At 42.7% G+C, this 16,252-nt stretch overlaps 1 protein-coding gene across 2 annotated transcripts in view; it reads left to right on the forward strand.

The window, feature by feature from the left end:
* Positions 1–16,252, forward strand: part of LOC140408621 (lipopolysaccharide-responsive and beige-like anchor protein) — a 1,704,725-nt gene that overhangs the window by 1,642,831 nt on the left and 45,642 nt on the right. For both annotated transcript variants that reach the window (XM_072496077.1, XM_072496078.1), the window contains exon 52: positions 8,407–8,574. In XM_072496077.1, the coding sequence (XP_072352178.1) occupies positions 8,407–8,574 (168 nt within the window). The remainder of the gene's footprint in view (positions 1–8,406; positions 8,575–16,252) is intronic.

Genomic DNA, 16,252 nt, shown 5'->3' on the forward strand with positions numbered 1-16,252 from the left:
TCAACATCTTTATGTGGACAATAGGTTTAGAACAGTTTAAGCTGGGACAAATAGATGCTTGTTTAATTCATAGCCAGCCCTTCTCAAATTGCAAGAGTCACCGTGATTATTGACAAATACATTTTGCAATATTGCTTATGATGCTGGTGTGGTCAACTTTCCATTTAAAATTCTGCTGAGCATTTGTGATTGAACATTCTATATGATTGTGTATTTCTGATACCCAGATGAGGAGGGAGAATCCAAATCTGTCCCCATCTCCGTATTCCCTGCCAATTCTGCAAAACCAATCACTACAATTCAAGGTCTACATTAATGTGATTTAAATGACTGTTACCTTTATGTTCACAGTGAACAGTGAATGTTTCTCAGTTAATAAACCAATTATACTGCAGCCAATCCTCAGGCCCTTACCTTTTTACATATGCCCATGTTGGATTTTTTTCCCGATTAGAGGAATGCATTCACAGTTTCGTCTGTGACAAAAAATAATATTTTTCACAACCTCTGAGCAACAGACTCAAGTGGTTCTTTGCCAGGCTGAGAATTGCAAAGAAACAGTTGCATTGTAGTTAGGGTACTGAATTGTCAGCTAAAAGATAATTAGTTCAAATCTCGCCATCGTAATTCAGTTTAATAAATTTGGTAATTATGGACTACCACTAGAAAAATAATCATGAAAGCTGTCAGATTCACATAAAAACCCAAATGGTTCACTAACGCCTCCCTCATCCAGTCTCGTCTACACACAAATCCACTCCCACGACATGTGGTTGATGCTTAATTCCCTCTGTAGGGGCCTAACAGGCCAGTCGGTTGTACAAATGATTGCTATGAACCAGATGGCCTTCTAAATCCAACTACAGATGGGCAATAAATATGGTTATGCCAACATCGGCCACATCCTGAGGACAAGTTAACAAAAAATTGGTGACAAAAAGCTGCAAAATATCAATCAGCATTTGCTTTTCAATCTATATCCTGCATGCAAAATAATGTATTTATTGACTAACATCATCTTTCTCCATTGCTTTTCTTGGTTTTGTGTAGAGCAATTCAATGTGTGACGTAATCCATGTAATGACAGCTATGATTGAAGTTTATTCCAACAAATTATGCTTTTTATCGAGTCAAATCCTAAATGTTTAATTAAATTTAATTTGAAACATAAGGGCAATATAGAAGACAGATGCTGTTGTTAAATGTAATGGAGATGCTACATTATTATATATGATGAAACTAGATATTTATGGGTATTGGTAGGTAAAGGGCTGCAATCTCATTGCTAACTTATTAAATGTGGAGGGATCCCAAGTGGAACTGCAGCACGGTTGACAATGTTGACTCTTGGTAAATTTTACAAGTTACCATTCCCAGTACAGAACCTTGCCTACCAGACCTAATATCCCGACCCTGGATCACTGTCCGTGTGGAGTTTGCACATTCTCCCCATTTTTGTGTGGGTTTCATCCCCACAACTCAAAGATGTGCTGGTTAGGGGGATTGGCAATGCTAAATTGCCCCTTGATTGGAAAAGAAAAATAATTGGCTGCTCTAAATTTTTAAAAAAAGACGGGTCCATTCGGATTTGTGGAGACTTCAAAGTCACTCTAAATCCAGTATTGTGTGAGGAACAATATTCTCCACCGCTTATCAATGACCTGTTCGCAGGATTGGGAAGAGGTCAACATTTAAAAAGATCGACCTAAATCAGGTAAATCTACAAGTGAATATAAACCAAAAGTCTCAAGAAATTCTGAAGATCGTGACACACAAAGATTTGTTTCGGTACCGAAGATTACCGTTTAGTATCGCTTCATTTCTGGCATTGTTCCAAAGAGTAATGGACCAAATTCTGAGTGGGCTAAATGGAGCCCAGTGTTACCTGGATGGCATTCTCTAAAACAAAAAAGAACATCTTCAGAATCTGGATGCCACTTGTCAAATATTGGAGGACTACTGATTGACAGTACGCACGGTCGAGTGTGAATTTGTCCCGTTTTTACTTGAGTAAACTTTGACGGTCAAGGCTATCACATGCCCGCATCTCAGAATGTTAACCAGTTGCAATTTTTATGCGGATTGTTGAACTACTACGGAGGATTTGTTGCAAATTTGGCGAACGTTTTAAAACGCTGTGCCAGAACCAAGAAGTGGAAGTGTTTGGATCCGTGCAGGCTGAGACACATTGCTCAAATATGAAATTCTGACCTATCTCTACAGTATGACGTCTCTCCCAGTGGCGTTGGAGTGGTGGTATCCCACATCATGCCGTCGGGTGAAGAGAACCCATTGCTTTTGCATCCAGAACATTGAGCAAAGCTGAAAGTAACTGCGTGCAAATCAAAAGTGAAGCCTTAGGAAGGATGCGCCGGCCTTGGAGAAGGTCCAGATGAGGTTCACAAGAATGATCCCTGGAATGAAGGACTCGTCATAGGAGGAACAGTTGAGGACTCTGGATCTGAATGCATTAGAGTTTAAAGGTTATGGGGGGATCTCATTGCAACTTACAGACTACTTAGAGGCATAGATAGAGTGAATGTGGAGAAGATGTTTCCACTAGTAGGAGAAACTAGAACCCGAGGGCACAGTCTCAGACTGAAGTGACGATCCTTTAAAACAGAGATGAGAAGCAATTACTTCAGCCAGAGGGTGGTGAATCTGTAAAACTCTTTGCCGCAGAAGGCTGTGGTGGCCATATCACTGAGTCTCTTTTAAGTCAAAGATAGGTAGGTTCTTGATTAATAAGGTGTTCAGGAGTTATGAGGAGAAGGCAGGAGAAAGGGAATGAGAAACATATCAGCCATGATTGAATAATAGAATCATAGAATTTACAGTGCAGAAGGAGGCCATTTGGCCCATCAAGTCTGCACCGGCCCTTGGAAAGAGCACGCTACCCAAGCCCATACCTCCACCCCATCTCCGTAACCCCACCTAACCTTTTTGGACACTAAGGGCAATTTAGCATGGCCAATCCACCTAACCTGCACATAGGTGGACTGTGGGCAGAAACTGGAGCACCCAGAAGAAACCCTCGCAGGCACTGGGAGAATGTGCAGACTCCAGACAGACAGTGACCCAAGCCGGGAATCGTCCTGGGACCCTGGAGCTGAGAAGCAACAGTGCTAATCGTGAATTGGGGAGCAGACTCGAAGGACCAAATGGACCAATTCTGCTTCTGTGTCTTATGGTCTTAGGAATTATATTTGGCGTAAAGAGATGCCACAATTCTTGTATGGAAGTGAGTTCACACTATGGATGGACAATTGTCCATTAACAACAATATTTGGACCACATACTGAAATACTGTCATTGGCAGCAAGCAGAATGCAGAGATGGCACTGTTTTTGCCTGCGCACACTTGTACCATCAAGTATCGAGAATCAAATCTTCATTGTAATGCAGGCCCATAAACCTCTACGTTTGCACTATCCCTGGAATTCCAGAGATTGCCTCTATTGTATTAGAGAATTTTGCTGATAGGGACCACACATTTTATGTCAGTGACACTATTTCATGATAAGTGGAACAAAGTGAGGTAATATTACTTGACCTCAAATATTTAAATGTGACTTGCAATCCTTTAGATAAATGCACTGTATCATTAATGAATAACTGCTTGTACATTTGACTGTTTTGTGGCAATTGATGTGGTCGTTTAGGTGTTGCTCTATTTCTCTGGTTATGAATATGGCGGTCAATATGGTCGCCTTCCTTAATCCTAATTATGTTTGCTTTAGAGTCGCCAGGTATCTCTCGATACCGCCGTAAGGTTCAAACCCGAATACTGATTAAAGAGCCAATACACCAGTTAGTTAGTTCAAAGTCAATACTATTTATTTACACACACAGTAATATCTACTCATGCACAAAGTACTACAAACAAAACTATCTCTAATGCTAATGCCTAGACTTAGCTTCGGGTGCCCACTCAGTCAGAGGAACAATGGCCGTTGTTCAGATCTGAGGTTGTTGGGTTCGAAGTGGTACAGGAGGACAGCTAAGGTCACCCATCTGGTAGCGAGTGTTGACCTTGGACTTTCTTGCTTATGGTGCAGCTGGTGAATGGGTCTCTCCGTTTTGAGAGCCAAATCCAAGAGAGCGATTCTCTTGGGGGGGGTTCCTTCTTATACCCGGAGGGGCTTCGCGTGCTTTTAGGTGGGCCTTAAACTTGGCCCCAATTAATTGGGCCGCTTCTCAATCACTGGTATTGATCATGACCAATAGAGGGGTGGGTATCCTGATGGCTGGGTGTGTCTTTGATGGCCGTTGGCCTTGCTTTGTTTATGCTTTCGGTTGGGGAACTGGCGCCGGGATGTCTGGAGCAGTATCGGTTGCTTGAATGTCTTTCCTTTATTCCCGGAGATGGGCCATCAATATGCTCATTGACCTATAGTTTCAGCTCCGTCTGGGAGCTGTCTTTCCAATATGCATACAGGCTCTGTGCCTGCTTGTTTTCCTAACATTGGCCACAGTTCCCTATATTCTTTGTGAGCATCCATTTTGTATTCTGGAAGTGCCCATCCCAGATGGCTACATGGGTTATCACCTGGCTTTTTTTAAGTATTAGCTAATCACCATTTTGATATTGCTCTGCAATCTTTTGGCAAATTAATCATTTTTGATTGACTTTGTTTAAATACTGTCAGTGATTCTTTTTTTTTCTTTTTTAAAAATGAATTTAGAGTACCCAATTCATTTTTCCAATTAAGGGAAAATATAGCGTGGCCAATCCACCTAGCCTGCACACATTTGGGTTGTTGGGGCAAAACCCACGCAAACACGGGGAGAATGTGCAAACGCCACATGGATAGTGACCCAGAGCCGGGGTCGAACCTGGGACCTCGGCACGTGAGGCAGGAGGGCTAACCACTGTGCCTCCGTGCTGCCCTTACTATCAGTGCTGATGTGTTCTGCACTCTGCTGCACAGACGAACCAACACAGTTGCGAATGGTCCAACTCAGTTTTATTACTATCATTTATTTACAGTGGTAAACTGGTTACTGAGGTTCGATCATAACCCTAGAATCTGTGGACCTATTCCTAATACTATCTTGTAGTGGCACTCAGCACATGGTGGATGTCTGAGTGGCTTGCTATGAGCTCTGTGCCCTGAGTGTCTCCTGCTGGAATGCTCAGGAAGTGTCGTGTTCCCTGTTTTGTACTGTGTATGCTCTTGCCTGTGATTGGCTGTGGTGTTGTGTGTGTGTTGATTGATCCGTTGATCTGTCCATCAGTATGTATGTGCTATGATGTTTACCTGAATATCATGACATCCCCCCCTTTTGTACAAGAACATGTGCCTATGTGGTTCTAAATAGAGATGTGTACTGAGTGCAGCTGAATGTGTGTGTGTGCAATATCTACAGCATGTACATGGGGCTAAACTATATACAAGGGGCGATGTCGGGTGCGACATAACAACGAGGTTGTGCCATTAACAAAGTACGGGGAAATGTTGAACGACAAAAACGAACTCCTGTAACGACGAGGAAGAACAGAAACATATTAACACGGTGGTATCATGAGTTCAATGTACAAACAGGCTCATAAGTCCAGTCTAATAGGTGGGCGACGAATTCGGGTTGACCGTTAGGGTGGCACACCATTCATCACCCGGATTGACAGTGTTCACTTGCAACGGCTGGTGGGTCCTGGCTGGAGTCATCCGGTTCCCATCAATGACCGCAACACGGAAGGCTTCCCGGTCGTCGTTGTCACTGGTCTGGATAGCGTCTGGGCACGACTCGTAGTAAGAAGGCTGAATGGTCCGTACGTCCCTGGGAGGTTGTCGGAATTGGGGAACATTGGCAGGTTGAGCTGCTTGACAGCAGGCAGCATAGTGGCCCATCTTGCCACAGCGGAGGCATTGTCGGTTTCTTGCGGGACATTGCCGCTTTAAATGTGCGGCTCCGCAGTTGTCGCACGTCGTGACGTCATGGCGTTCGTTGCGCCACCGCGCATGCGCAGTTCGGTCTTGCGTCGAGCACGCCTGCGCATCACGTCCCTCTGCGTCGTTTTTGGCGTGCACAAACGCGGGAGGCCTCGAAAAGCGCGCAAAATGGCTGTCCTCGTCCAGGCCGCGGGCCGGGAGGAACTCGATCGCCTGGATCCGTTCGGCCTCATAGGACGCCTGCCTCGCCGATCCGGCCACGTAGGACCCCTGCCGCGCCGATTTGGCTGCCTGAAATTGGGAGTAGCGGCTAGTCGCGTTTTCATGCAGGACACAGGCTTCGATTGCGGAGGCTAGGGTGAGGCCTTTTATTTTTAAGAGCTGCTGGCGTAGGGTGCCCGAGGTGACCCCAAAAACGATCTGGTCCCGAATCATGGAATCGGAGGTGGTGTCGTAACCGCAGGACTGCGCGAGGATACAGAGATGCGTAAGGAAGGATTGAAAGGGCTCAACCTTACCCTGCAGGCACTGCTGGAAGAGATACCTCTCAACTCTCGTTGACCTCTACGTTGAAGTGTTGGTCGATTTTTGAGAAGGACCGTCTTGCACTTGGTCTTGTCCTCGCCTTCCGCGAACACCAGGGAGTTGTAGACATGGATGGCGTGTTGACCTGCCGTGGAGAGGAGGATGGCGATCTTTCTGGTGTCAGAAGTGCCCTCCTTTTCGTTGGCTTCCAGGAAGAGCTGGAAGCGCTGTTTGAACAGCTTCCAATTAACGCTGAGGTTTCCAGCGACTTGTAGTGGCTGCGGTGTGCTGGCGGTGTCCATGGCGCAGGATGGCAGATTCCGGAGGATTCGTAGGTAGGTCCCACGTTACTCCTGGTACTATGATGTGTCGTGTACTCTGCTACACAGATGGACCAACGCGGTTGCGAATGGTACAACTCAGTTTTATTACTATCATTTATTTACAGTGGTAAACTGGTTACTGAGGTTCGATCATAACCCTAGAATCTGTGGACTTATTCTAATACTATCTTGTAGTGGCACTCAGCACATGATGGATGTCTGAGTGGCTTGCTATGAGCTCTGTGCCTTGAGCTGTCTCCTGCTAGAATACTCAGGAAGTGTCATGTTCCCTGTTTTATACTGTGTATGCTCTTGCCTGTGATTGGCTGTGGTGTTGTGTGTGTGTTGATTGGTCCGTTGATCTGTCCATCAGTATGTATGTGCTATGATGTTTACCTGAATATCATGACAAGTGCTTCTTGCCTGTATTTGAAATTATTGTTGCGAGATCCTTAGTGTTCAAGTTCAAACATTTCTATTGACTCGTACATTCTAGACCGGTCTTTTTAAAGTCACATGTAGCAGATAAGTGAGTACATGTGTGCATTGATCTATATCCCTGTGCTGGCTGCCCTTTCATACATTATTGGATAGGAACTATTCTCCATCATTACAAGTGTATATGAAATGTAAAACCAGACAGACATTCCATTTTTTTAAAATCGCATCATTTTCGGTTTTCAAAGGTTCTGAGAAAACGAGCTGCCACTGAACTAAACAGTTGTAGGTCATGCCTAAATAATGAGCTAGAAATGAAGCGAGTTGGTTGTTCATCCCTCATTTACTATAACTGGTGTAATAACAGAGTTTAAAGCTTGAACCTTCACAAACTGAGTTCTTGATCTTGACTCAAAAAGTCACTGGAAACACCAAATAGGGCTGGGATGCAAGGAAAGAAAACCACAGGCCAGCCCCCTTTGCTAGGTTGGCACACCTTCTGAAGAAATTCATGGGCAGGTGAAATCATTTACTTACTATTTCCCTCATCAGGATATGAATGGTGTGTGGGCAAGAGAAACTTCATCTTCTCCCCATCGCAAAGAAATATAACACAAGCCACATTTTTTAGTTTTTAGTAAAGATGTCCCCAGTCTCTTTACTTTACAAAGTGTGTTGTAGGTTCTGATAAGAGTGCTGTAACATCTGGTAGGTTTCTGCCTTCAGTTATTTCCCATTTTGCATAAATCAATGCTAAGATTAATTACAATTAATCTTTCCAATTCTCTTTTGCTTGTTATGTCTGTTACACAGAAATCCACCAAAAATGCTGCTGTCCTTTTTATGGCTTAATCAAATATACTTGCAATACCAAGGACTTATGTACTTAAAACTAATATCCATACCCTCCACTGCTTTCCATCTAGCTTATACTCTTATCCGTGTATTTTATGCCAAAATGTATCAGCTCCCACGTTTCATTGTCCAGTGCCTGTTAGGGTTGTAAAATCAAATTTAGAGTATAGTATTCAAATCATTAATATTAATGTTAAATATTTTTGAATTTTTACTTGGAAGATCCTTTATAGTCTTTAAAGGTTTACCATTTTGAATTCCTATCTATGTGACATATGAAAGAATGTTGATTAAGCAAAATAAAATTTCAATTGTGTCATGGAATATTGGATGTTCAATAAAAACTGAGTTATGGTGATTTTGTTTCTCAGGTAAACTCGCGCAGGTGATTTTTGGACACTGGGATGTTGTAACATGCTTAGCCAGATCGGAATCGTACATTGGAGGTGACTGTTACATCCTGTCAGGATCACGGGATGCAACTCTTCTTCTTTGGTACTGGAATGGGAAAAATCACAGTGTTGGTGAATACCCTAACAGTAAGTGAAGGAAAATATCTCATCTAAAGCTGTTTTTACTTGATATTTCTGTTTCTTTACTAACAATAGGCATTTCACAAACTGCAGCACGATTTGTAGTAATGTGAAACAACCAAAATGATCTCTTGCCCTCTTGAAACTTTATTTTACCCAAATGTTAAATAAGCTTATTTAAATATGGATTTTGGACAAGGTTGCACTGCATAGTGCACCATAGCTACATGTATGTACACAGAAACAAATGAATGTTCATATGGAGTAGAGAGTTCTTGTTGTATTGGGAGCACAATAGTCTCAGTATTAATTAATTCCTCGCATGACAGGTAGGAGAGGGTTCCTTCCAGAATGCTGCTGAAAATATAGTCTTGCAGTTGACTAAAAATAAAAGTATAAGACAGGCAACAGGTGCACCTTTGTCAGGGCAGCGAGTTATGTAAACCTCCTTTGTAATGGCAATATGTACAGAATTCCAAACCTCTTCCAACAACGCATCTGTTAACTGGGCCTTCTCAATAGTTGTGGTGAAATTGTGTCATGTCTGCTTACATGCATTGGAAATGTGAAACAGAAGTAAAATAATATTGAGTTCCTGTGTAAATTGTGTGTTCCCATGATATTAGGCATTTGCATTGTGATGAATTGTCAGCTCCGACTTCAGCTCTCATCCTGTCTCTTCATTAAGATTCTTAATTCATTATAAACCATTGGAGAGAAAATTCAAAATTTAATAGCATCTTAAATTATTATGGCTTTGTACTTGCTACGATCCCAGCTGTTATAATTACTGGACAAGTCCGATCCGAGAGTGAAACCTAGCTTGATAGATCCTGATTTTTATTTCAAAACTTTGGAGGAAAGTTACTGAAGAAATTCACAGGAGTCTGCTGCTGAGCATTTAATACAAAGAATAAATTGTTTATTAAAACAAGAAAAGTTGATCTGTATTACACCAGACAATGAACACAAAACAATTAAAATTCATTCTGTTCCTTTACCCCAGCAATATCTTTCCAGACACATAAACAATGAAGCGTTTCCGCAAGCATGACACAAAATCTCACCGCTTGGGACTGGTACAATTGAAAATGGTTTTCTTCTGGTGGATTACTGAGCATTCACTCGTACCCAATGACACCCAAAAGCCACACTGTAAACTCCTTGTTGGTTCAACTGCAGAGCAAACAAATGAGTTCCTTAAACTCAGTCTTCCAATTGCACCTCGACTAAACTGATCACTTTTCTTAGTTCCATAAATTATTATTCAGTTAACTATTGTCCCACTAGCTTTGCAGGTTTTCTTCTCAGAAAGCTCAAAATCCCTGTTGTCTCTCTCTGACACATACACTAAACTCCCTCTCAACTCTTGTCTTTTTTCTGTGTTTGTGTCATTGGATCACTGTCACTCGGCAATAATAACGATTTTCTACTTTGCGCTTTGATTTAGAATCACTGGACTTTCAATCCCTTTCAACCCATTTCTTTAGCTTCAGGGGTTGTAAAAGATCATAAAACAAAATATATATAATATATACAAAAAAATCCCAATGGACCTGAAATATTTTAGTCACATGTCTGCCGAGACACCCAGGCATCAAGGTTCATAAAAAAAACGTAAAGGAAACTGAAACCATTTTTACCTTTAACGCACAAATAAATTCAACCTAATATTATATGTTGTTCAGAACAGTAGCTTGGTAGAATAATTTCGCAAATAATGATTATGGATTTATATTACACTACTTGATCTCCTCTAATCATTCACATGGGGAGTAGAGACCAGGGGCGACATTCTCCGACCCCCCGCCGGGTCGGAGAATCGCCGGGGGCTGGCGTGAATCCCGCCCCCGCCGGTTGCCGAAGTCTCCGGCACCGGATATTCGGCGGGGGCGGGAATCGCGCCGGTTGGCGGCCCCCCCCCCCCCCCCCCGCTCGATTCTCCGGCCCGGATGGGCCGAAGTCCCGCCGATAAATTGCCTGTCCCGCCGGCGTAAATTAAATCACCTACCTTACCGGCGGGACAAGGCGGCGTGGGCGGGCTCTGGGGTCCTGGGGGGGGCACGGGGCAATCTGGCCCCGGGGGGTGCCCCCACGTTGGCCTGGCCTGCGATCGGGGCCCACCGATCCGCGGGCGGGCCTGTGCCGTGGGGGCACTCTTTCCCTTCCGCCTCCGCCACGGTCTCCACCATGGCGGAGGTAGAAGAGACTCCCTCCACTGCGCATGCGTGGGAAACTGTCAGCGGCCGCTGACGCTCCCGCGCATGCGCTGCCCGGAGATGTCATTTCCGCGCCAGCTGGCGGGGCAACAAAGGCCGTTTCCGCCAGCTGGCGGGGCGGAAATTCCTCCGGCGTCGGCCTAGCCCCTCAATGTTGGGGCTCGGCCCCCAAAGATGCGGAGCATTCCGCACCTTTGGGGCGGCGCGATGCCCGTCTGGCACCGTTTTGGGCGCCAGTCGGCGGACATCGCGCCGTTTCCGGAGAATTTCGCCCCAGGTGTAGTATTCAGGTGAATTGTGATTAGAGGGTGAGAGCTGTTTAGGATGGACAGATGTGATTCTGTCCCCATTTAAATTAATAGATTGTTTTTATTTTGTATATCAGTACCTTGAATTGAGATTATTGTTAATTAGCAAAACCTGTGGACATTTAGGAAGTAGAGTTGCTTGAGCAGATTAATTTCTATGCAATGCACACTGATGAGTTGAAAGACACAAAATGAAGGGACCACTTAGCATAGGATCATAGAATCCCTACAGTGTCGAAGGAGGCCATTCGGCCCATCGAGTGCACCGACTCTCTGAAAGAGCACACTACCTCGGCCCACTCCCCTGTCCCATCCCCGTAGGCCTACCCAACCTTTGGACACTAAGGGACAACGTAGCATAACCAATCCACCTAACTGGCATATCTTTGGAAACTAAGAGACAATTTAGCCTGGCCAATCCACCTAACCTGCACATCTTTGGACTGTGGGAGGAAATCGGAGCACCCGGAGGAAACACACACACACGCGGAGATAACGTACAAACTTCACACAGGCACCCAAGGCCAGAATTGAATCCAGTTCCCTGGTGCTGAGGCAACAGTGCTAACCACTGCCACTGTGCTGCCCTTACTGGAAAAATTGCCACCACTGGAAAAATTATGCATTGCAAGGTGAAAATTTTACATAGGCAATTTTTATTATATATATGAAAGTAAAAATGTCTAATTAAATTAACAATGGAATTTTGTAAAATAAAAGTGTCAATTTATCTAGGAATCATTTAAAAATTCCAAAATTTCATATTTTACTGATTCCAACACTCGCCATGTCAAGCCATTCCTGTTTTCCTTCTCTTTTGTTGCTCTGTCCCAGTTTTCTCCATGCTGCATTTTATTGCCTTTAGACAGAGTCAAATTCCATCCTGCAGTCTGCAACAACACTGCAAGCAATGCTCACCTGCGAGAGGAATAACTTCAAGTACTTCTGTAGACAGATTCAGATCCCTTTGAACATGACTATTACTGGAGCTTGCAGGTCACCAACAATGTATAGTTTTTCAGAGAGCATTTAAAAAGTAAATTAGATGTTCTGAGCTTCACACAATTACTATTTTATTTGTTTAAGCATAAGTTTCAAGAACAGCTGCTGAATATTACATTAATTTCAGTAAAAGTCTACAGCTGGTTTAAATTTGTGTATAAAATGACTTCTCCTTGAAGTTTTCGGAATCAGAAATAATGGCTTTAGTTGACCTGAAATAAAGTTTGATGATGATGACCACTATATACATAACAAGAATGTGAATTCCACAAATTGGAGATCTGGACTTTACTTTTTATATCCCAGGACCTGTACAAAGCCTTTTCTTTCAATCCTTGGGACCTGTGGAATAAATTAAAATACTGTAGTTGCCAAGTTTCTACCTGTGGAAAAAGATTTAATAATTAAGTAGTTCATGAAGGGCCTCTAGTGTTAAAGTCCCATACTGCAGCATCAGGATATTAGTCAGACCCTTTAAAATCAGAGAGAACGTAAACACTTCCATAATATTGGGTCCAGGATGCAATTTATCACTTAGCTCATAGTTATTAAGGAAATAGATGTACAAAATAGTGGGAATGGTAGCATAGTGGTTATGTTACTGGACTAGTAATCTCGAGGCCTGTCTAATGATCTGAAGACATGAATGCAAATCCCACCTGGTAGTTAATTAAATAAATCTGAAATAAAACAATATTACCAGTAATGGTAAGCACGTAACCAGTAGACTTTCATAAAAATCCATCTGGTTCACTAATGTCCTCTAGGGAACAGAATTTGCCACCTTGCTCTATTTGTCTTATATGTAATTCCAGAACCACAGCAATGTGGTTGACTCTTAAAATGCTCCCTAAAATGACCTAGCAAGTCACTCAATTGCACTGAGTTACTATGACAAAGTCTATTGGTTTGGATTTTAGGATCAGTGGTGATATAACAGCATTTATCGTTGACCTCAAAGAAAGCAGTCCATAAAGATCTAGTAGTGATCACTGTGCCATAGATTTCATCTTTTCCGACATCAATTTGGACCTTGCACCAAGTCTTCAGGCAACCAACAACAGGGATGTCAGCAAGCAGCCAATTACACTGAAGAATTCTCACAAACAGCAAACCATGCACCGATTACCCTTCACTGCCAAATTATATAGATTTACATACAAGCTTAGGCAAATGTGCTTCTTACATCCATGCCACATGTATGGTTTATTATTTTTAAAAGGAAATCCTGCCAAACTAAAAACAATTTTTAATCATCTTCACACTATTTTCCTTCTGTTCTAATTTCAGCTATTTTATTTTACATGTGCCAGTTAGCCTTGCCAAGAATGAGTTTTTCGAACATTAGTTTTTAAAATTAGTAACGTGACATGCATAAATTTAGTGTTTAAACTGGCAGACTTGGTTGCTAGTACATAGCAATGCACGTAACAGTGATGATATGCAATTGTTCACATTAATAGCTAAGTCGAGGTATCTGTGAAGTGTCTAAATGTTTAACGAAAGCTGCAGCATATGTAAATGGGGGAGGGGGAATTGAGTATTCCTGAAATATCAGTTTATCATAAACAGGAATGTGTACATCATTTTCTGGCCATTCCATATAAATAGAGGGAGAAATGTGTGTTCCCGTGAAGCAAGCTTATGCCTAAGATTGAAAGTAAAAGTGAGAAAAAGCAAGATACAAAAATCTGAAAGCAAGCTATGCTATCGAAAAGTATTGAACACATAACCAGAATTACTCATGCTCATTAGATCTGGTTAAGAATTTGTTCAAACGTGCCCATCATTTGTAGCTCTAAGTTCCATATTTAAAGCTTTTGTAATTGTCTGAACCCTTGACCGTTCCAAAAAAATTACTGACACTGGTTACAATTTCACTTTTTCAAATCTTCTGATTTGTAATGTTAGAAATTTGAAGTTTATAACATTGGTATATTTTGGCACTGTGTCTTCAATTTAGGGTAAAATTAAAGGGATCTTGTGATTTGGGCTGAAGTCTGCCTGACAACATGCCTGGGTGATGAAGTTGTTAAAGATTAAAGTAAGGCGACATGTGTGTCGTCAATTGCCCCCTGAACCTGTGGCATCCCAGCGATAGCAGAGAATCCTGCAACCCAGGCATCTTGTTGGACTTGGTCCAGCTCAAAGTTGATATAGTCAGCTGCCCGGGCATACGTGAGATCACGGATGCACTTGTGGGCTGTAGCTTGTAATATGCCGCATGAGTCCCAGCCTGAGCCCTGGGATGAACCGGTGGCATGTAGATTCAAGGCTGCGGTGACCTTCATGGCCACCGGAAGGGAGTGCCCTACTCCTCCATGGGTTGCCACCTCTGCGAGGACGTGGCACAGGTGCTGCGCTGTCTCTTTGGGGACGGAGTCTCCTGCGACTCGTGCTGTCCATCATCTCCTCGAAAGATGAACAACGCTTGTACACATTGGGCTGTCCCTGGCGTCCTTTCTGGGTCCCTCCTTCGTCTAATGGGCGGCTGGGTGTGTCTTCAGGGTGGGTGGTGGTCGCCTGCACATGGGGTTCTGCCTACAGCCTGCGTGGATGCTACTGGCTTTTCCGGTGTCTGGTCGCCTGGGCTGCCACCAGCATGGCAAGATCAGTCTGCCAGGGCCGGTAGAGAAAGAGCGGCTGGAGACCAAAAGTCTCTAAGTTGGACTTGGACTCGGATTGAAAAGATACATTTGTGATGACTTGCAACAAGGCTGGAAGATTCACCTAGCTTGGCACTAGAGGGATAAATTCCAGGAAAAGCCCTCACCATTAAAGACAGCCCTGAGGGTAAAGGTTACCAGGCTGGGAAAGTGAAGGAAGAGAAGTAAACTCTTGGGAGCTAAGAATCACTTTAGACCGGTTCCGGAAATAGTGAATGCCAGCTTAAGGAACAGTGTAAAGCATACATGTGAAGTGGATTTTTCAGTTGTGTTCAAAGTAAAGGTGGAGTTCTGTTCAGCTGTTCTGTTCAGTTTAAAGTATAAGCTGCTTACCAGAAATAATAATTAGTCAATAATGCTTTCAGTTTGTTACTGTAAAAATATTAAAACATGAAGTCTTGCTCATGTCATCCTTTCAACTATTAACTGGGAGTTCAAATTTTTTTTTTAAAGTTATTAATCTCCAAGGAGATAATAACAGTGGTCAGATTCACACTACTATTCATCAGGATTACATGAAAACTTTCTTTTGTATCCAAGGAGATGAAAGTTACATTAACTTTGGAATTTTAAAAATCTCTGTCTTGTAAAATATCAGGTCTCAAATTTAGTAGATGCTTCACTGGGAGCAACCACAGGAAAAGTCTATTAGGAGCGAGACATAGAATCTAACGTTTTATTTTTTCATTCCTTAGTCACATTCATAATGATGGAAAAAGAAACATTTAAATTTTTAAACTCCCATTTGTGCTTGCATAATTCTATGTAATGCAAAAAAAAACATCAAACTTCTCTGCAAACAATAGTGTGTGAAAAAGTACTTCCAGACAACAGTCTCTCATTTACTAAGGGCCATCTAGCTCAGTGCCACTTATCTTTCGTTATATCCTTCTATCCTAATTAATGTCTTTCCTCTCTGAAATGCTGCAGCAAAAATTGTTGGGGTGGACTGCAGTTTCCTATTTGCTTCAATTCTGATTTTATTCATTCTGTTGTGTGTTGCTGCTAAGCAGATGCCTGGCACTTGCAAAGGAGTGAAAAAGCCACTGGATTGGTAGTTTGATTAATACTAATGAGGCCGGTTTAGCTCAGTTGGCTGAACAGCTGGTTTGTGATGCAGTGCAAGGGCAACAACACTGGTTAAATTCTTGTTATTCATGACGTCTTCGCCTTCTCAACCTTGCCCCTCGCCTGAGGTGCGGTGACCCTCCGGTTAAATCGCCACCAGTCAGCTCTCCCTGTCAAAGGGGAAAGCAGCCTATGGTCATCTGGGACTATGGTGACTTTACTTATTTATTTGAACTGTCATTTACTGCCTTGAAATTGACATACCCTATTTCCAAATAACCTCTTTGGCTATTGACATAATCATAATGACATAATCAACAACTTAGGTTTATAAAGTTTTCTTTAATGTAATAAAACATCTCAAGGTGCTTCACAGGGACATTATAGTACAAAATATGACACCAAGCCATATAAGGAGATA

This window comes from Scyliorhinus torazame, chromosome 3, assembly GCF_047496885.1.
Source record: "Scyliorhinus torazame isolate Kashiwa2021f chromosome 3, sScyTor2.1, whole genome shotgun sequence".
Lineage (NCBI taxonomy): Eukaryota > Metazoa > Chordata > Chondrichthyes > Carcharhiniformes > Scyliorhinidae > Scyliorhinus > Scyliorhinus torazame.